At 51.1% G+C, this 20,201-nt stretch overlaps 4 protein-coding genes across 4 annotated transcripts; 1 reads left to right on the plus strand and 3 right to left on the minus strand.

Moving 5' to 3' along the window:
- Positions 1-158: 158 nt before the first annotated feature.
- On the minus strand, positions 159-13,053 carry LOC115768300. Its single transcript, XM_030712845.1, is given in 16 exon segments — positions 159-505; positions 542-796; positions 1,085-2,011; positions 2,072-2,380; positions 2,411-2,710; positions 3,822-4,985; positions 5,043-5,840; positions 5,910-6,011; positions 6,444-6,596; positions 6,726-7,259; positions 7,329-7,529; positions 7,668-8,060; positions 8,430-8,758; positions 10,055-10,415; positions 10,629-11,742; positions 11,821-13,053. Coding segments are annotated over 16 exon segments (8,244 nt in total). The 5' UTR covers positions 12,945-13,053; the 3' UTR covers positions 159-325.
- Positions 13,054-14,595: 1,542 nt separating this feature from the next.
- Positions 14,596-16,144, plus strand: LOC115768315 (26S proteasome regulatory subunit 6B). The gene is made up of 3 exons (XM_030712864.1): positions 14,596-14,733; positions 14,815-14,895; positions 14,954-16,144. The coding sequence occupies exons 1-3, from the start codon at positions 14,710-14,712 to the stop codon at positions 16,073-16,075; spliced, it is 1,227 nt and encodes a 408-aa protein (XP_030568724.1). The 5' UTR covers positions 14,596-14,709; the 3' UTR covers positions 16,076-16,144.
- Positions 16,145-16,338: 194 nt separating this feature from the next.
- Positions 16,339-18,641, minus strand: LOC115768314 (signal recognition particle receptor subunit alpha homolog). The gene is made up of 3 exons (XM_030712863.1): positions 18,413-18,641; positions 17,657-18,340; positions 16,339-17,603 (listed from the first exon to the last, which is right to left on the minus strand). The coding sequence occupies exons 1-3, from the start codon at positions 18,527-18,529 to the stop codon at positions 16,485-16,487; spliced, it is 1,920 nt and encodes a 639-aa protein (XP_030568723.1). The 5' UTR covers positions 18,530-18,641; the 3' UTR covers positions 16,339-16,484.
- A 499-nt stretch (positions 18,642-19,140) lies between these two features.
- On the minus strand, positions 19,141-20,192 carry LOC115768318 (protein transport protein Sec61 gamma-2 subunit). The gene is made up of 2 exons (XM_030712867.1): positions 20,125-20,192; positions 19,141-19,621 (listed from the first exon to the last, which is right to left on the minus strand). Exon 2 carries the CDS (start codon positions 19,588-19,590, stop codon positions 19,384-19,386), a length of 207 nt encoding a protein of 68 aa, XP_030568727.1. The 5' UTR covers positions 19,591-19,621; positions 20,125-20,192; the 3' UTR covers positions 19,141-19,383.
- Positions 20,193-20,201: the final 9 nt, after the last annotated feature.

Consider the following 20,201-nt stretch of genomic DNA (forward strand, 5'->3'; position numbering starts at 1 on the left):
GTTAAATCCAAGCTGTTTTTTTTACCAATATTTTTTTGTATATTTAAAAAAAGAGTTTGCAGCTCTCTATGCCAGCGCTGCGTACTAGTTGCGCCCGCCCACGCAAATATCGATAAGTCGATAATTGTGCTCAAATCTTTATTTGTTGCTCGCGCAATTTTTGTTTATTAATTATAAATACATTTAATAAAAAAAAAAACATAGAATAACCTAAATAATGTAACGCTTAGATGTGTGTGTTTAAAGAAAGGAAAAAATATATATATGAAATACATTTTTTGCTTGCAGTTGGCAGTTGGCAGCTGTTCCCAACTGTGCATCGCTTCTAGCATTTGCGTTTGGGCGTGCGCCGCTTAACGCCGCAATTATCCACCTTCTTGCTGCCCTTGGCAATGGCCAGCAGCTTGACCAGCTTCTTGTGCGAGTCACCAACGATCCAGCCGTGCTTCTGATACTGCTCGCTATCATCAAAGTGCTTCGGCGGCGGCGCCATCTGCGACTGCGGCTGCGGTTGCGGCGGCGGCGGCACGCCTGCGTCGGCTTGTGCGTTGTTGGCTTGTGCGTCGGCTGCTGCTGCTGCTGCTTGTGCTGCCGCTGCCGCTGCCTCTGCCGCCGCCGCTGCTGCCTCCACATGGATGCGACCGAATTCATCATCGCTGGAGCTGCTCCAATAATACAGCTGCTTCTCGCTGGCCGGACGCTTCCGGCGCGCCGGCGACTGGCGATGTGTTTGCGATTTACGTTTCGTTTTCAAATTTTTGTTGCTGCTGCTGCTGTTGTTGTTGTTGTTGTTTGTTGCAGCTGCTGCTCTGTTGTTGCTGCTGCTGCTGCTGCGCGGCTTCTGCTTGGCGCTGCCGGCTGCCTTCTCCTGCTGCGGCTGCTGTTGCGGCTGCTGTGGCTGCTGCTGCGGCTCCTGGCAGTGATTCATGTCCGGCGCGTGCACTTCGACTGGCTGCGCCAGCGTTCGCCGCTGCTGCTGCCGACTGCTGCGTGTACGCTGCTGCTGCTGTTGCTGCGCCGGAGTCGCCGTCGACGTCAACTCCTCCGCTGGCTGCTGCTTGCCACGCCTGCGGCTGCCCGCCGCCGCCGCTGCTGGCGCCTTCGCCGGCTTCTGTTGCTGCTGCTGCGTTTTGGCTGCGGCAGGCTTGCCACGCGCTGCCTTCGCCTTCGTCTTAGCCTTTGGCTTGGCCTTAACCGGCGCTGTCGGCTCTGCGACGCTGCTGCGCTGCCTGGCGCGTTTCGGCTGCGTCGCTGCCGCCGCCAGCTGCTCGGCTTTGCGTGTTTTGCGACTTTTGGCATTTGCCACGGTCTGCGTGGACTTTTCCCGATCCGCACGTTGCCTGTTGCCCGCCGGCGTCTCTTGTGCTTCGCTAGTCTTGCGCTTGCGTCGCTGCTCCTGCTGTTCCTTCTGTTCGATCAGGGCTATGATGTCCTTGGTGGAGAGAAACTCCTCGTACTCATCGGAGCTCCAGGTCTCCACCAGCTTTTTGGGCCGATTTGTGGCGCAGCGTCGCTTCGATTTGCGCTGACCCTCATCGATGAGCTGCTCCAGCTCCTCGGCGCTCATGCCCAGCTCCGTTTGCAGCTTGGACAGATCCTTGCGTGCGCTCGCCTTGCCGCACTTTGTCGTCGCCGGCGCAGCTGGTGCTGGCATCGCAGCTGGCGGCGGCACGGCCAAGGGCTCCAACTGGGGCTGCTCATTGACCGGCTGCTGCTGCGGCTTGGCGGCGCCACGCAGCTCATCGAAAAGCTGATCCAGCTGTGCCTTATCCTTGGGCGCACTCTTCACGGCCAGCTTGGGCGGCGTTGTGCCTACCTTGGCGCTGCTCGCATGCTTAAAGATCCGGCCCATGATCAGCGATTTGTTCTCAAACGTTTTGGCAGTCGCCCGACTCGAGCTGCTGCTCCTGCTGCTGCTCTGCTGTGTGCTGGACGCCGTGGAGGAGCTCGAGCTGCTCGAGCAGCTGGCCGCGGAGCACGCAACCATGCCAGCCGCAGGCTTCAGTTGCTCCTGCTGCTGCTGCTGTTGCTCCTGTTCCGGCGGCTGCTGCTCCTGCGTCCTTAGCTTAACACTCTCCCCATCCACATCACCATCCCCTTCCCCCTCTGCATCCACATCCTCGCAGCTGAGCGTACCAAAATCGTAATCATCGCGATCCGAATAGCTGGCCGTGGAGACGCTATTGTTGTCCTCGGTTAACAGATTGACGCTCGTCTTGGGCTTCTGGAAGGTAATTGGCGCCTTCTCCTCCAAACCAATATTCTTGAACGGACGCTCCGGTATAATGATCCGGCCCTTGATTATGGACGAGGCGTGCATAATTGTCTTTGAGGATGTGGAGCTCGGCTCGGCAACAGTTGCTGCTGCTGTGCCCGGCGGCAACTGTTGCTGCGGCTGCAATTGTTGCTGTTGCTGTTGCTGCTCCGGGTTGCTGGGCAAGATCTGTGCGGACATATAGTCAACGCCCGGCGGCTTCTCGCTGCCCAAAGCAATGTCCGCCAATTCGGTGAGCTTGCAAACGGCGCGCGCCGTCTTCGCCAGATCCATGTCCAGCTGTAGATGCGTCGTCACATTCGTCTCGTAACCCTTCATGGCGGCCTTTGTCTTGAAGCGCGATGTGGTCATGTTTGTTGCGGTCATTGCGGAAAACTGCGACATGGCCGAGTAGCTGGGCGAAAGGCGATGCGGATGCGGATGAGGATGCAGATGCTGCTGGTGATGATGAGGACCATGAAGATGAGGCGGATGAGGATGAGGCGGATGATGATGATGGGGAGGCGGATGCTGCTGCTGTTGATGATGAGGATGAGGCGGATGCTGCTGGCCATGATGATGATGCGGATGATGATTGCTGGAAGGGCACAAAAAGAGATAAGACAAATTAGAATCATGTTTAGGACAAGTACAATTCCTGAAGCCAACTCTTGACCTCCCGCTGAAGAGTTGCAACTTCATAGAAGAAGACGTCGCCGATCCCTTGGAGCATATATATATATATATATATGCTAGATAAGTTATAACCCATGTTCCCATCTCTTCCTCTGTCCCCAGTCTGTTCCTCTGTTCCCCATCTCTTCCTCTGTCCCCATCTCTCCCTCTGTTCCCTTCTCTTCCTCTGTCCACAGTCTCTTCCTCTGTTCCCATCTCTCCCTCTGTTCCCTTCTCTTCTTCTGTTCCCATCTCTTCCTCTGTTCCCATCTCTCCCTCTGTTCCCATCTCTTCCTCTGTCCCCAGTCTTTTCCTCTGTTCCCCATCTCTTCCTCTGTCCCCAGTCTCTTCCTCTGTCCACAGTCTCTTCCTCTGTTCCCCATCTCTTCCTCTGTTCCCAGTTTCTTCCTCTGTTCCCATCTCTTCCTCCGTCTATTGCCCTTAAACGAATCTCTCAGGTTTCTCTTCCGGCGAATACACCAAACGGACTAGGCTGGATCGGAGCACTATATCAAAGGCTTTCCATAGGAAGTATGGGAAAAACTCCTTTTCCTTATCAAAATATCTTCAACAAAATCGGAATTTGGCAGCTTCAGGGCAATCTTCGACCTGGTCGACGATATTCCTATCGATCTTCCTAATCCCCCAATCCCCATCCTTCTCCTAAAATGCCATATTCAATCTTTCTTTTGGATTCCCTTGCTCTCAACTCCTGCTTAGTACTCCTGCTTAGAATTCCTGCTCTAGAATTTAATCCCTTCTCAGATTATATATATTCTCCTTTTCTGCTTCTTTCGCCATGTTGATCCCTTTCCATCTTTACCTATTCCTGTCAATGCTTCAAGTATTCGAGATTAGCTTTAACCAGAAATTGTATTTGTTTTCTTTTTACTTACGTGGGCGTTGGTGTGGGCGTGGCCGCGGGCGGATTACGAAACAGCTGCTGGATAACAGGTTGATGGGAAACAGTCGGAGCTGGAGCAGGAGCAGGAGCTGGCGCAAGAGCTGGAACTGTTGGCGATGGCGATGGCGATCGGGATGGGGATGGGGATGGAGATGCTGGCGGCGGCAGTGATTCATCAGCAGCTGGCTCAACAGTTGGCGGCGTCGGCGTCGTCTCCAGGTTCTTGCGCCCGGCGCTGACAATCACAGATGCCGTCGTGCCGCTGGCCAGACGCGGCGTCTCGGCGCTCTTGAGGATGTTGCAGCATTCGTAAAAGAGACGCTCGTCGGGATTCAGATTAAGCCGGGCGGCGCTGTGGGCGGGACTCGTATGATGCTGCTGCTGCTGCTGCTGTTGCTGTTGCTGTTGCTGTTGATTGTCATGGAGTCGCAGGCTCTCCTCGGTGATGACATGATGACTGGGCGGCGGCAATGGAGCAGCAGCTGCTGCTGGCATGGCCTGCATTTGCATCTGCATCTGCATTTGAAGCGGCGGCATAAGCACCGAGGCGCGCAGCTGCTGAGGCGGCGCCTCCAGTTGCTGCTCCATTGGCTGCGGCGGACTTGGCGGCGCATTGCTCTTGGCCTGCAGATACTCCAGTTCGGAAAGCTTGGACACGTGAGCCAGCGTCATGTTGTGCTTGGACAGTGATGTGGACGTATAGAAGCTTTTGCCGCACAGCTGGCAGGCATATTTGTCCGCCTCATCCAGCTGACCGCCGTTGCGTGTGCTGCGCTTCTTGGGACGGCGGGTCAAGAGGACGCTGCGACGTCTGCGTCGCCGGCGGCGTCCGTTGCGTCCCAGATCCTGTGAGTAGCTGGTATAGACGCTCAGCTCATCGTCCATGTCCATGTCCAGGATTTCCGTATTGGTATTCTCGTCGTCGTCGGTGCCAAAATTCGAGTGCTCATCATTCAGATTTGGAGCGCTGCGCACGCTCATCGATGTCGGCGGCCGATAGAATTTATCCTTGTCCTGGTCCAGTTCATCGTTGGCAAACTCAAAGTCCTCGTTTGTCGATGACATGATTTTCTCATTGACATTTTTGGCAATTTCCGTCAAATAGTTGTCCTCCTCCTCCAGATTGTCGCCGTGCTGCGGCGCATGTTGTTGCTGCGGCGCATGTTGTTGCTGCAGCGCATGTTGCTGCTGGGCATGTTGCTGCGGGGCATGTGGCTGCGGGTTATGTTGTTGCTGCTGTTGCTGCAGTTGCTCCGGCTCCTTGTGTATGTTTTTATTGAGCCGCGGATCGCGACTGTAGGTGGGCAGTGCAGCAGAAACTGTTGCTGCCGCCGCCGGCAATTGTTGCTCCTGCTGCTTCTCCTGCTCTTGCTGCTGCTCCTCCAACTTTTGCTGCTTCTCCTGCCTTTGCTGCTGCTCCTTGGCCGCCGTGCATAGTATGCTTGGCCTTAATATGCAGCTGGCTGCGCCGGTCGTGGGTGTGGCCTTGGCCTTGGCCGCCTCCTTGGCCTGCAGCTGCTTCTCGATGCCAATGGAGAAGTTTTCTAGCGAGGATTTCAATGCGCTTATGTTCGTCTCGGCGCCCAGCGGCGCCGCCTTGCCGCGACCGCGTCTATAATAGCAGCTCTGGCGACGCTTCGGCCTTCCACGACCGGCTGGCCCGGCCTCTGCGTCCGTTGACGCGGCTTTGCTGCGCTTCGTGTCGCCGGCAATAGTTGCTGATTGGAGCGTGGCATTGCGTTTGGTGCTGGACATGAGCAGCATGCCTGTGAGCAGCAGATCCTCGCTCTTCTCGTACGCCAGATTCTCTAGCTTTTTGAGATTGTCGCGTCGCGCATTGTCGATCTTGAAGCTCTCCAGCAGCTGATCGGCAACAATTGCCGCCAGCTCGTTTTTGCGTCGACGGCGCTGCTTCTTCTTGGCATCCTCCTTGGGCGTGGCAGTGGGCGTGGCAACTGGTTCAGGTTTGGGCGCAGGCTCAGGTTCAGGCTCAGCTGTTGGCTCCGCCTCGGGCTCCGCTTGGGGTTCCGGCTTCGGTTCGGGCTCCGGCTCGGGTTCAGCTGGCGGCGCTTGGGCCACCTCGGATTGGGCGAGGCTATGAAAACCGGAGGATGTGTTATTGTTGTTGTTCAGATTGCTGCTGTGCTCCTCCAGCAATGGCGTGGCGCTGCGTCGCGTCGAGGTCCCTGTTGTTGCTGTCGTTGCAATTGTTGCTGTTGCAACTGTTGCTGTTGTCGCAAATGTTGCTGCTGTGGCAAATGTGGCTGCTGTGGCAAATGTTGCTGTTGTCGCAAATGTTGCTGCTGTGGCAAATGTTGCTGCTGCGACAATTGTTGCTGTTGGCGGCGCCACAGATATGACAGACACGGGCTGGGCTGGCTTTACAACGGGCGTCTCAGCAACTGTTGCTGCTATTGCTGCCGGCGGCAATTGCTGCGGCAACGGCAACAGTTGCTGCTCGTGGCAGCTTGTTGTTGCTGGCGCAGGCGTGGCTAGAGGCGTCGCTAGGGGCGTGGCCGTCGGCTCGATGTTGCCATTTTGCGCCAGCAACATGGGCGTTTCTGTGGCAGTGGGCGTGGCTTTTATTGCCGGTGGCAACGCAGCCAGCAACAACTCGGAACGACAATCGATTGTCTTGGAGCGCATATTGCGCTTCTTTGGCGTCAGATGACGGGCGGGCACAGTAGCAACTGTTGCCGGTGTGACGGCAGCAACAGTTGCTGGTATCGGAACGGGCACGGGCGCCAGCGGAAAATGTTGCTGCTGCGGTAGATGTTGCTGCTGCTGATGCAGTGGGAGATGTTGCTGCTGTTGCTGTGGAAGATGTTGCTGCTGTTGCTGTGGGAGATGTTGCTGCTGAAACAGTTGCTGCTGCTTGTGGAACAATTGTTGCTGCTGCTCCTGCTGCTGCTGCTGCCGCTGTTCGTCGTCCTCCTCCTGCACGGCCAATATAACCGAGTTGATGGCATCGTCGATATGATTGTTGATTACCTCGTCCATGCGCGTCACATTGGGCTGCTTCTCCTTTTTGCTGGCCAGCTCCGCGGCGCGTTTCTTGGCGGGCGCCTTCACAGTCAGCGGCGTCTGCGGCACCAGGGCGGGCATGGGCAGCGGCAGCACCGGCTGGCGCACTTGCGGTATTTTCAGCAACTCCAGATTGGAATAGTAATGCGCAGCAGCAGCAGCTGCTGCTGCGGCGGCAGCAGCAGTTGCTTCTGTGCCGCGCACGAGCGGCAGGCCCAGGCCCAGGGGCAATTGCTCTGGAGCCGGAGGAGCTGGCGATGGTTTGCGTTTGCTTTTCTTGGACAGATCCAGTGGCTGCATCTCGTCCAGCTGCAGCAAATTGCGCGCCTCAAAGCCACAAATCGTTTGACGACGCGCGGGCATTGCCGCGGCACGTTGTTGTTGCTGCTGTTGCAGCTGTTGCTGCTGCTGCTGCAGCTGTTGCTGCTGTTGTTGCTGCTGCTGCTGCTGCTGATGTGCTGGCGGCTTGACATGACTAAGATTTAGCGGCTCCAGCACATAGCTGGCCGGCACTGGCAGATACAATGGCAGCTTGGGCAGCAGCATTGTTGCTGCAGCTGCTGCTGCTGTGGGTGTTGCTGGCGTGTGATTTGGTGTCGTGTGAGTTGCTGCTGGCAGCTTGACGGGCACGGGCAGTGGCACAGGCAGGGCAGGCAATGGCATCGGCAGTGGCAATGGCAAAGGCATCGACATCGGCAGCGGCAGCACCGCCAGCGGCAACTGTTGCTGCTGTGGCAATTGTGTTGGCAACATTTGCTTGGTTGCTGCCTTGGTGGGCGTGGCGCGACGCGGCAACGCTGGCAGCACAACAGGCTTGGCGGGCAGCGGCAGTGGAAGAGGAAGAGGCACGGGCACAGGCAGCGGCGGAGCAGCAACTGTTGCTGCTGTTGTTGCTGGCTTTACAGGGGCAATTGTCGCTGTTACAGGCGCAACTGTTGCTGTTGCAGGCGCAACTGTTGCCGTTACAGGCGTGGCTATTGCTGCTGCTGCTGCTGCCTCCTCCGCGTGCGGCTTGATGATGCGCCTGGACATGGCCTTGCGTTTGGGCGTCTTCGGCTGCAGCTGTTGCTGTTCGGCTGTTGTTGGCTCTGCTGCTGCCGGCAGCAACGGTTGCTCCTTTTCCGCCGGCTGTTGTTCAGTCTTCAGCTTCTCCTCCAGCTTGCCCGTCAGCATGGCAATGCAGTCGCTGATGCGCTTGCTGCGTTTCACAGGCTGCTGTTGTTGCTGTTGCTGCTGCTTGCTGGAAGCAGCTGTTGCTGCTGCTGCTGCTGCTGTTGTTGTTGTTGGTGGAGTTGTTGTTGTTGTTGCTGCTGCTGTTGCTGCTGGCGCTGGTGTTGTGGGCGGCGTTGGCATCAGCTGCTGCTTGGGCGAGGCAACAGTTGTTGTTGTTGATGCTGCTGCTGCTGCTGTTGCTGCTGCTGTTGTTGTTGTTGTCGCAGCAACAGCAACAGTAGCTGTCGCTGCATTCGCGTTGACTATGCTGGCAGTGTTTACGGCTGTTGTTGGCGTGTTGCTGCTGCTGCTGCTGCTTCCAAGCTGGGCATCGCTGACGGGCAACAGCTTGGCCTGCTGCTGCTGCTTGCGACGATTGCGCTGCTGTCGCTGCTGCTGCTCGGCAGCAACAGTTGCTGCTGCTGCTGCTGCTGCAGCTGCTGCTGTTGATGGCTTGGCGCGGACGAGGCGCGAGCGCGTATTCCGCAGTGCGTGATGATGCAAATGATGATGATGATGATGCAGATGATGATGATGATGATTGTATAGCTTCTTGGCGCGATCGCGCGATTGCAGCTTCTTGTTGGGCTTGCCCTGTTTCTTGGAGCGCTTCTTGTTGTCCATCGGGAAGATCTTTTTGCAAACACGCTTCGCCGGCAAATTCTCCAGCATTTTGCGTATGGATTCGGCTGAGAGAGAAATGGAGAGAGAGAGAGAGATAGAAATAAGTACGAATTGAAGGAGCTTCGAATTTTTCCAGCTTCATTTTCCGCTACGTGCGACAGATTTTCCAAAAATATTGAGCACATCTTCTATAAAATGACGCAAAGATTTTTGAAAATAAAACTTTTCGATGGGAAGCTTTTTGCATGCAACAGTTTTCCGTGATTTTCCGAGCTTGTGCTTGGATTTTTCCACATCCAAAAAATACAACACACACAAAAATACAACAAAAAAAGTAAATGTGAGAAAATCGTGTTTAGCATAAATATTAAAAAGTGCCTGAATTCCAGTTTGAAAGAAAACTAAAATTAAATTTTTTATTCTCGGTTTTCCGCCAATTTTCCGAGAGATTCCGAAGAAAACTAAAATTTTCCGGGAAATTCGAAAGAAAAACGAAAAAAATGTAACTAAGACTTTTCACCAATTTTCCGAGAAATGCGGCAGAAAACTAAAAAATATTTTCTACGGTTTTTCTTCAATTTTCCGATTTTCGGAAGAAAATTTTAAAAAAAATTGATTAACCTCGATTTTTCACCAATTTTCCGAGAGATTCGATAGGAAACTAACAGAACGTGTTTTTTACGGGTTTTCTTCACTTTTCCGGGAGTTTCGGAAGGAAACTAAAATAAAATCAATCAATCAGTCAGTCAATCAGTCAGTCATTCAATCAGTCATTCAGTCAGTTAGTCAGGCAGTCAATCAATCAGTCCGTCAGTCAGTCAATCAGTCAGTCAATTATTCTATCAGTCAATCAATCAGTCAATCAATCAGGCAGTCAATCAATCAATCAATCAGTCAGTCAATCAGTCAATCAATCAGTCAGTCAATCAGTCAATCAATCAGTCAATCAGTCAGTCATGACTGAAGAGATATAGTTTCTTTTAAATGTTTGCAAGGGATATTTCAGTTTAGTTACAAAGCATATGGAAGAAATCTTTCAGTCCATAAAATATATATTATTCTATTAAATATATATATATATATATATATATATATATATATCTTTATTCTCGCTGAATATCGAGCGACTTGTCAACGACAGGCTCAACAGTCTGCCTCTGGCTAAGCTGTCGGAGTTGTTGGAAAATGGGACGTTCTATTGGAACAATTTGTCGATTCTTTAAGAGATTTTTGACTTGATCTTGTTGAAGAAATGCCATCTTTGAGTTCGGACAACGGACTACTATAACCGATAGCTTCCCTTGGTATGCGTTCCATTTCGAGTATTTTCTGCCATATGGAGGCTACACTGTGGCACTCACCATCGCTGGGTCTTTGACGCGGCGGCGTTTTAGTCTTGTTCGAATTGGAATTGGAGCAATTGGAGCCGCTCTCCTCGGACGCATCATTGTTGCCCGCCTGCTCTGGGCGAGCCTCCACCGACTCGATCTGGCCCTGCTTCTTGACCTTTTTGCCATTCTTGCGCAGCAGCTGTGCAAAATGCTTGGCGGGCTTATTGCAGGCGGTGCGTCGCTTCTTGGAGCCGCAATAATAACGATATTTACGCTTTTTGGCCAATGACCAAACATAATCACCGGAACAGTCCAACATATGCCGATAGAGATCCATCAGGCCGTTGCATTTGCGGCCGCATTTCGTGCAGCTGGCGGCCGTCGGCTGTGAGCTGCTGCAGCTGTAGCCGGAACCGGAGCTGAGACTCAGACTGAGGCTGGCCGGCGAGCAGGCGCTGACATTCGTCGGCAGTCCCTTAATATCGCTGCTGTTGTCGTTGTCCTCCACAGACGTGGACGTTGTGTTGCTGTTGCTGCTGCTGCTGCTGTGGCCAGTTGCTGTTGTTGTCGCTGTTGTTGCTGTCGAGCAGGGCGAGGCGCTGACCGTGGCCAGGCCAAAGGCCGATGAGGCCGCCGAGCAATTCGATGAACTGCACAACATTGACTCATCCTCGACAACGGTGCGCTCCTGCTTGTGCTGCGACGACAGCAACTGTTGCTGATGCTCGGCCGCATAACGGCTGAGCGCACGCTTCGGCATAAACAGATGCCGCAACAAGTTGCCGGCGAGCAGCTCACGGCCCACCAGCTCATAGTGTGTCGCATAGATGTGCGAATGTCGAAACGTTTTGTGCTCCTCGAGCGCCTTGCGCTGCTCAAACTTGGCCCCACAGCAGATGCACAAATACAAGCGTGGGCGCGCCCATTCGCCGCTGAGCACCAATTGTTGCTGCTGTTGCTGCTGCAGCTGCAACTGTTGCTGCTGGCGTGGCTGCAACGTTTGCTGCTGGCGCGGCTGCAGCTGAAGCAGCTTTAGGAAGCTTTGCTCGGCGCCTGTTTGTGCTGGCAGCAGCAAATGTTGCTGCTGTTGCGTTAGCAACTGTTGCTGCTCGGGCAGTTCCTCCTTGATAATCGCCTGCTCGTTTTGCTCGAGCATTATGTGCGGCAACAGGCGACGATCCAGCAGCAAATGCAGCTGTTGCAACAGTTGCTGCTGCTGCTGTTGCTGTTGTTGCTGCTGCTGTTGTTGCTGCTGCTGTTGTTGCTGCGCCTGCTCCAGGTCGTGCTTCTGACGCATGGTCAGCTGCGTCCACATGTCCAGACGCGACAAATCGCGCAGCCCCATAAACGGTTGCTTCACCTTCTTGACCAGGCGTCCGTTCTCGTTGATAATCGTAAATTTCTTCACATAATCCCATTTCCATTTCCAGCTATGCTTCGTGTGCGGCCGCCGCGCCGCCTTTGCCGCCAGCGGCAGTGGCAGCGGCAGCGTCTCCATGCCCAGCCCCAGGCCATTACCCTCGCCAAATTGTTCGGCTGTGAGCAATGTGGGATAGGCGCTGCACAGCGCCATCTGTTGCAGGCTAGACGCAGCGGCGGGCGGCGTACTGAGCGGCTGCGGCGGCGCGGGTCCGCTGCGCAGTCGTCCGTCGAGAAAATGCTGCAAATTGTGGCGCACATTCTGCACCACATCCTTGTAAAAGTTGTCATCGAACACATGACTATGGCTGGGCATCCGGAAGTGTGCATCCTCCGGCGTGCAGGCAACTGTTGTTGTTGCCGTGCTGCTGTTGCTGCTGCTGCTGCAGCTGCTGTTGCTGCTGGCAGCGGCAACAGTTGCTGTCGTGACAGCAGCGAGGCTTAAAGAAGGCGCGACTGCTGCCGCTGCTGCTGCCGCTGCCTGACGCTGAGCGGCGCGACTGCTGCTGCGCTGCTGCTGCTGCTGCTGTTGCTTGGGTGTGGCCGAGGCGGAGGTATTGCTGCTGCTGTGCTGCTGCTGTTGCTGCTGCTGCTGTTCGCGTTGCTGACGTGCGCTGCGATTGCGCTGCCGCTGTCCAGGCAAACGATTCTGTGTGAGACCTAGGCGAAACAGCACCGGCTCCTCGGCGCCCATCATGGAGCATGTCTCCTGTTGCTGCTGCTGTTGTTGCTGCTGCTGCTGTTGCGGGGGTAACTGTTGCTGATGCAAATGCCGCATGTGACTGTGCAGCTGCGGTGCATCGTTAAAGCGCAGCTGGCATTGCTGGCAGCCAAAATACTTGTCCGCATGGCTAACGATTAGATGATTGAACAGCTGCTCCAGTTGCTTGGCGGGCAGACAGATTGGCGAGCTCAACGCTGGCGACTTTGACTTGTTGCAGTGTTGACAGCCTGGAAAGTGGGCGTGGCTGTTATTGCTGCTGCCGCTGCTGCTGTTAATGTTGTTGTTGTTGTTGTTGTTGTTGGTCGAACGATTGCTGCAGCGTCGCTCCTTGCGTTCCGTATGAAACTTGTCCACATGCTTGGACTGCAGCTTGCTCGACGCGAACTTCTTATCACAGTACAAGCATAAAACTTTGATAAAAGCCGTTGCCGAATATTCCTCAAGTTCGCGCTGTTGTTGTTGCTGTTGTTGTTGCTGTTGTTGCAGCTGTTGCAGTTTCTCGACGAGACGCGGCAAACGCTCCAGCGGCACACTGCACACCAGCGAGGGAGGCAGCGGGGGCTGCTGCTGCCTGTCCAACTCGAGTTCGACATCAATTGGTTCCAATTGCTGATCTGGCTGCTCTCTGGGCAGGCTGCAATTGCGCTTTTTGCGTTGCGGCGGCGTTGCCAGCTTTTGTGCGGTTGGTCCAATTGGACTGCTGTTGCCATTGACCTGCTGCTGTTCCTCGGAAAATTTGAAGCCACGGCGCAGGCCAAAGCGCGACATGGTCTTCATGTGGAAGCTGTTTTTGTTCTCTCAATGTTGCCACTGCTGCTAATTAAATTGCTGTAATACAAAGTACAATCAAAGAAATCAAAATCAAATTTCAAATTAACAAATTGCACTGCCTCAAAAAAAGGTACATATATGTGTGTGTGTGCGGTTGTGTGCATGTGCATATGTGTGCATGTGTGCATGCGTGTGTGTGTGTGTGCTGTCAGTGTGTCCACAATTGCAGCAGCATCTTAAAATCAATAAAGAACAAACAATAATGCGATAAAAGCGAATAAGCAAAACGCTTAGTTAAAGCCGAGAGCACATTTTGTTGACGAATGTGCGCAAATAGCAAACTAAGCGAAAAAGAATTGGAAAAAACAGCATATAAACAAAAACTAAACGCACGCACGCACGCACGCACACACTGTGCCCATGCATACACACACACATGCACATACACATGCATGTATGTTGTATGCATATACATATGTAGAGTTGTAATGAAAATTATACAATAAACATTTTGTACACACTATTTTTTTGTTTTTTTGATAAGTTTTGTTATTTCTTTAGTTTACCCCGCTTTAAACACTGCTCCTCAATTTTGCCGCCTGCCTGATGCACTGCTGCCGCCTTATGTAGATTTATATAAAAAAAAAAAATTCTATTTTTTTTTTCTTTTTCTCTTATTATATTCAAGTTTATTTGTTGGCCCTTTTGTTTTGCTGCTTGAGTTGCGCCCGTATTGGCGTATTTATATGCTTTGTTGCTGTTGTTGTTGTTTTTTTTATTTGTTAGTTCGTTTAAAAATATTGCACTCGAATTTATTGCTGTAGCGTCAATTGCATAGGTTTGGGCATGTATTAATTGAAAAATGCACAGCATTTCTTTTTATTATTATGTACTTATATTTTTTCCACCCTAACAACTGCGTTAGGAGGTATCTAACGTTTAGCCCAAATCGATGCGTGCGTAGAGCACAGACAGTGGCAGCAGCGGCTGTGGCAGAGGTAGAGGGCAGCGCAGCACCAACCAGAAGCAGCGGCGGTGACGGCGACGGCGACGACGACGGCGACGGCAGAGATGGCAGCGACTACAGGACACTGAGTTAGAGGTGGTGAACGATTTTTCTCTGGCACGAGCATATGCGGTTTAAAACAGTCCATTTCCATTTCATTAGCCGCATTTAATGCTTATGCCCATTGTATGTGCGCTCAACTCATTCACTAATTGTTGTTGTTTTCAGTTTTTATTAACTATTGTTTTAATTCTTCACACACACACGCACACGGCACACACACACATATTTAGTTGCTCAAAATAAATGTGTTTTCTTATGAGAAGAATCGAAATCGCCTCAAAAAAATGGTCGTGCTGCCGTAACAGTGTGTACACACTGTTGCGAAAAGTGTTTATTATTCTGATTGGGTATCGATACCCGCTGACACGATATACGCTATTTTTAGATTTACATTTTTCGTTTTTTATTATTATTATTTTCGTTAGCTTATCGTACTAGTGCATACAATTAGTTATTTATGTAGTCATTGTTTTGCCGAATACTTAACATTATATGAACAATTAAGTAAATATCGATAGATCACCAATCGACACTGCGTGCAACTCCTATCGATATGTGCACCATTACCATATCGTCAGCTTGTTTTTGACGAGTCATTTGGTTGCTTCGTCTTAATTTTTAATATCGACGGCCAGGCGGCATTAAAAGAATAAAAACTTGCATTCATCATTGCACGCAAAACGTTAAATTAATACATACAACATGGATATATTGATGCCTGAAAGAGTAAGCCCTGTGCTGGCATTTGGTTTTCATTTTAATATTAACAAAATGCAATTTTTATGTGTTTTTTTTTTTTTCTGCCAGGACGAGCTTGACTTGAAGCTGAAGGATGCGCATAGCTCCCTGGATGAATTGGACATAGACGATTTGTATGTGCGCTATAAGGTATGCCCAACATAAGCCATGTTAGTTTTTGCCTGAATTCATACGCAATTCTCTTTAGAAATTGCAAAAAACATTGGAGTTCATTGAGGTGCAGGAGGAGTATATCAAGGATGAGCAGCGCAATCTAAAGAAGGAGTACTTGCACGCACAGGAGGAGGTGAAGCGTATACAGTCGGTGCCGCTAGTGATTGGCCAATTTCTCGAAGCTGTTGATCAGAATACGGGCATTGTTGGCTCCACGACGGGCTCCAATTACTATGTACGCATCCTGTCCACCATCGACCGTGAGCTGCTAAAGCCCTCGGCCTCGGTGGCGCTGCACAAGCATAGCAATGCCCTGGTCGATGTGCTGCCACCAGAGGCCGATAGCTCCATATCCATGCTGCAGCCGGATGAGAAGCCAGATGTTAGCTATGCCGACATTGGCGGCATGGATATGCAAAAGCAGGAAATACGCGAAGCTGTCGAACTGCCGCTAACCCACTTTGAGCTGTACAAACAGATTGGCATCGATCCGCCGCGCGGCGTACTCATGTACGGTCCGCCCGGCTGCGGCAAAACGATGCTGGCCAAGGCCGTGGCACATCATACGACCGCCTCGTTTATACGTGTCGTTGGCTCCGAGTTTGTGCAGAAATATCTGGGCGAGGGTCCGCGCATGGTGCGCGACGTCTTTCGTTTGGCCAAGGAGAATGCGCCGGCCATTATATTCATTGATGAAATCGATGCGATTGCCACAAAACGTTTCGATGCCCAAACTGGCGCCGATCGTGAGGTGCAGCGCATCTTGCTGGAGCTGCTCAATCAAATGGACGGCTTCGATCAGACGACCAATGTGAAGGTGATCATGGCAACTAATCGTGCCGATACGCTCGATCCGGCATTGTTGCGTCCCGGCCGTTTGGATCGTAAAATTGAGTTCCCATTGCCCGATCGTCGCCAGAAACGTTTGGTCTTCACAACCATCACATCCAAGATGAATCTCAGCGAGGATGTGGATCTGGAGGAGTTTGTTGCGAGGCCCGATAAGATATCTGGTGCCGATATTAATGCCATTTGCCAGGAGGCTGGCATGCATGCTGTACGCGAGAATCGTTACATTGTCCTGGCCAAGGACTTCGAGAAGGGCTACAAGAACAACATCAAGAAGGACGAACAGGAGCACGAGTTCTACAAATAAACGCAGTAGCTTTAACATTTTCATTTCGCCCTTCGCTAAACCTACAACTTAAATATATCTATATATATCTATATAAATTCCTTAAATCCTATGTGGATACTTTTTATTGTTACTCTATGTTATGCCTGTGCCTGTTAGAACCAAAGGTTCCAGGTCCTCCTGGACGGGTTCCTAAGTGCAGCTTATGTAAATGGAAGCCTGAGACATGATTGTGGTAAATTTCACGCACCAGAGTGGAAAATTGGTGGAAATCGGAATCGACCAACATATGTAAAAAGTGCATTTTATTTGTTGTGCCTGCACACACACGCACAACATATATATATAAAGACACAAACAAAAATCAAGTGTATAAACAATCTTGTTAGCATTAAGTCCTGCGTTTGTCCCAGTCATTGTTGGGATCTATCTATTTCATGAGGGAGCTGACAACGGCATTGACATTGATGGCCTTGAGGTCCGCATAGGTCTGGCCGGTGCCGACAAACACGATCGGCTGACCGGTTATGTAGGTCATGGAGATGGCGGCGCCGACCTTGTCATCGATGGTATCGAATTTGGTCAGGACGATGCCATCGATGATGTGCGGATTCTCGTTGGATGAGTAATCGGCTAGGGATTGATTGAATTTGACCAGCTGATCGACAGCCTCGTTGCCGACAAGTGCTTCGCCAACAAATAGCACCAGATCCGGATTATTGACCTTGATCAGCTTGGACAGGGAACGCATCAGCGGCTCATTGTCCTGCATGCGGCCGGCTGTGTCGACCAGGACCACATCGATGCGCGTATCGTGCGCATATTTGATTGCCTCCATGGCAATGCCGGCCGCATCCTTGCCATAGCCCTTCTCGTACAGTTGGACCATGGTGCGACCATTATGCTTCGCGGCCGGATGCAGTGCGTTCAGATGCCGCGTATGCGTGCGCAGCTGTTCCACAGCGCCGGCACGAAACGTATCACAGGCAGCGATCAGTACATTGAAATCGTTTTCGATTAGCCAAAAGCAAATCTTGGCCAGATTCGTTGATTTGCCAACGCCATTGACGCCGCAAAAGATGATCGTGTAGGGTTTGCCGTTGCGTTTCGATTCGAGGGCATCGCGTATGATGTCGATGCGCCGCTTGGGCGACAGGATGCGCACCAGAGATTGCGTTAGCGCCTCCTTCACCATATTGGCAATGCTATCGAAGGTGCCCATTTGTTTGCCCTCTAGCGATGTGGCCACCGAATCGCACAGCTTGGCCGCTATCTCTGAGGCGACGTTCTTCGATATCAAATGATCGCGCATCTTCTCCAGCGCCGGCTGCAGATCAACGAGCGTCAACGTTTTGGCGCCCACAATGCCCTTGAAATAGGATAACAAGCCGGCGCTCTTGGGCTTTCGGTTCAGCGCGCGACGCGCCTGTTGCTCCTGCTGCTGCTGCTGCTGCTCCTGTTCGCTGTCGTCGCTTGGCTCGCTGTCGGCCGCATCCGAGTCGCTTTCCACGTCCAGATCCCGTATGCTGCCCTGCATGGTGCCCACCAGCTGTAATGAGATTTGGTTTAGTTTAGCATGCCGCCAGCTGTTCGTGCACTTACATCATTGTTAATGATCTGCAGCTGTGCATCTTCGGGCGCATCCTTGGAGCGATCCAGCAGCATGGCATCCTTTGAGTTGCCGCCCAAATCCCAGACGCGCGGCTTCTTGCCCGCCCGCTCCTTCTCCCTGTCGTTGTTGGATTTCGCCTCCAAGCCAGCCGCCGCTGCAGCCGCCGCCGATGCCGCCTTTTTGGTGGGCGTCAGTTTCTCGCGCAGCTTACGCCGATTCTCCTGGATAATGTCAGCATTGCTGCGCGGCGGCGATGATGGCTGCGATTTGGTTGACGGCGGGCTCTCCTGTATATTGACGCGCTTCTCGTTCGTTACGCTCCGCTTGTCGTCCTGCAGCATCGAAGCGACGGTTTTCTTTGATTTCTGCGATTCATTGTAGGAGCGCATCGCCTTCGGCGCCTTGCCCTGTTTGGCGGATGCCGCCTCCGCGGCGCTGAGCACCAGCCGAAACTCCTGCTCGAACTCGTAGTCAATGGCCAGACGCTCCTGTTGGCCAATGCCGCCAAATTTCAACTGAAATGCCGTCTGCATGTCGGCCAGAAAACTGTCCAGATAGTTGAGCTTGATGACCTTTTGGAAAACGGCCGCATAGACCACGTCGAGCTCATTGTCCAGCTTGAATTGCACCGCCAAATGATCCTGCTCAAAGTACTTGGACTCTGTATTTCGCTCCTAAGCCCACAGAACAGCAAAAACAACAATAAATTTAACAATAACAATAACAAAAAAATTCGATAGACTTGCCTCCAAAATGACGCCACGTATTAAGCTGTTGATGCACGCCGCATAGTTCTTGCCGGATTCATTCGAATTCCAGAGCACAATGCCGCCTTTTGTGAATATGACCACAAAGTCTAACATTTTTTATTTACTAACTAATCGGCCCAACAATTCCTCTTGCAATGAAAACGGCAACAAATTCAACTAACCCAAACAACAGTTCCGAACGCATTCCACGTCACGAGCACGAATTCGCCATCGATAGCTATCGATATATATATAGATAGATATGCGAAAGAGAAAACAAATTCCAGTTGGAACTCTGATATGCTAATTAGATGGCGAATATGAAATACCCTGTAGTCGTTCTGTTGAACGCTATGATTTTTTGTGAAATTAATTTGACATTTGTGCTTGTTTTTTTTTTTTAGTGAAGTTTGCCGTAAATATGGAAGTTTGGTTTCAATGGCTGCTTTAAATATAGATATATATGTTATCAGTTTTGATCTTATTAAGCTGGTTCAGACCAATATATATAAAAATGCAACGATGTACTTAACACGAACACTCACGAACTCAACACGAGCACGCACGACTCGCGCCCAACTTCAAAATGTAGACATCAGCTTGGGGCGCCCAGAAATGCCAATTGGATTTGACGTAACGTAACGTCATACGACGCCAAGGTTGCCCAATCCCGCAAGAATCATAAGAAACTAGGCTTCAATGGATTTTCGATTTTTTTTCGTTTATTACTGACGCTTATTAACTAACGTTCATGTGTTGTGAATGGGAATTTTGAACATTATTGCAATACATTTCACATACATGAAAATTTTGTTACAAAAAAAGAGGACATTCGTTGAATGTACATAGTGCTTGGTGTAACTATACAGGCAAAAAAAAATTAAAGTATATTTATGTAAAATTGATGATTATTATTGTTCATCTCCTTCTCGCCTCCTGTCCAATTGCCAATCGCCAATCGCCAAGACTTACGAGCCAACAATAATGTTGTTAATGGGAATATGTATCAGCTTAACAAAGAATCCAATGAAGCCCATAATGCAGAAGCCAATGGCGGTGGCAATCGCAATCTTTTGGAATTCCTTGCGGTCGGGCTTCGTGCAGCGCTTGACCAGACGAATCGAGTCCTTGGCAAATGCACGACCAGGCTCAGCGAATTTCACAACTTTGTCCATGGCTACCGTTTAATGTGTGATATTTGAAGAGCTGCAAACGGATCAAAATCAGTTACAATTAATATACAATACAATGATATAAATGTATGTATGTATGTATGTATGTCATGCATGGCACTTTCACACAATCACAAAACACGATGGCAACGCCAACGTCACGACGACGTGGCAGCCGACGACGATGGCGACGTCACAGGTGAAATTTGATTGGTTCAAAAAGCCGCTGGTTAATTGTGTTTCATGGGCTGCTGCTGCTGCTGCTTTCCCAAAATGTAACTAAACAGTTAAGTGTATTTTGTTTTAAACAATTGGTTTTTTAATTGCCGTTATATTTAAACGAACAATTTGTGCAGGCAGCGCCACGCATCGCCTTTGGCGGATGCAGCTACAGCTTTGCACGCGTAAGGCTCAACTTATTTTGTATGCATTCATTCAAGCTTACACTATTTGTTTATTAATATGTACTTTATATTCGATTTAAGCAAATAATTCGAATTGTAAAAAATAAAAGAGAAAATTATGTTTAGCACGCACCTCCGTTTACTTTGATAATTTCCACACGAATGACTGTTCGTGAAGTTCGTGTAGCCTGCTGCGATACGAATTTGTTT

This window comes from Drosophila novamexicana, unplaced genomic scaffold, assembly GCF_003285875.2.
Source record: "Drosophila novamexicana strain 15010-1031.04,08,12 unplaced genomic scaffold, DnovRS2.1 tig00001752-arrow-arrow-pilon, whole genome shotgun sequence".
Taxonomy (NCBI): domain Eukaryota; kingdom Metazoa; phylum Arthropoda; class Insecta; order Diptera; family Drosophilidae; genus Drosophila; species Drosophila novamexicana.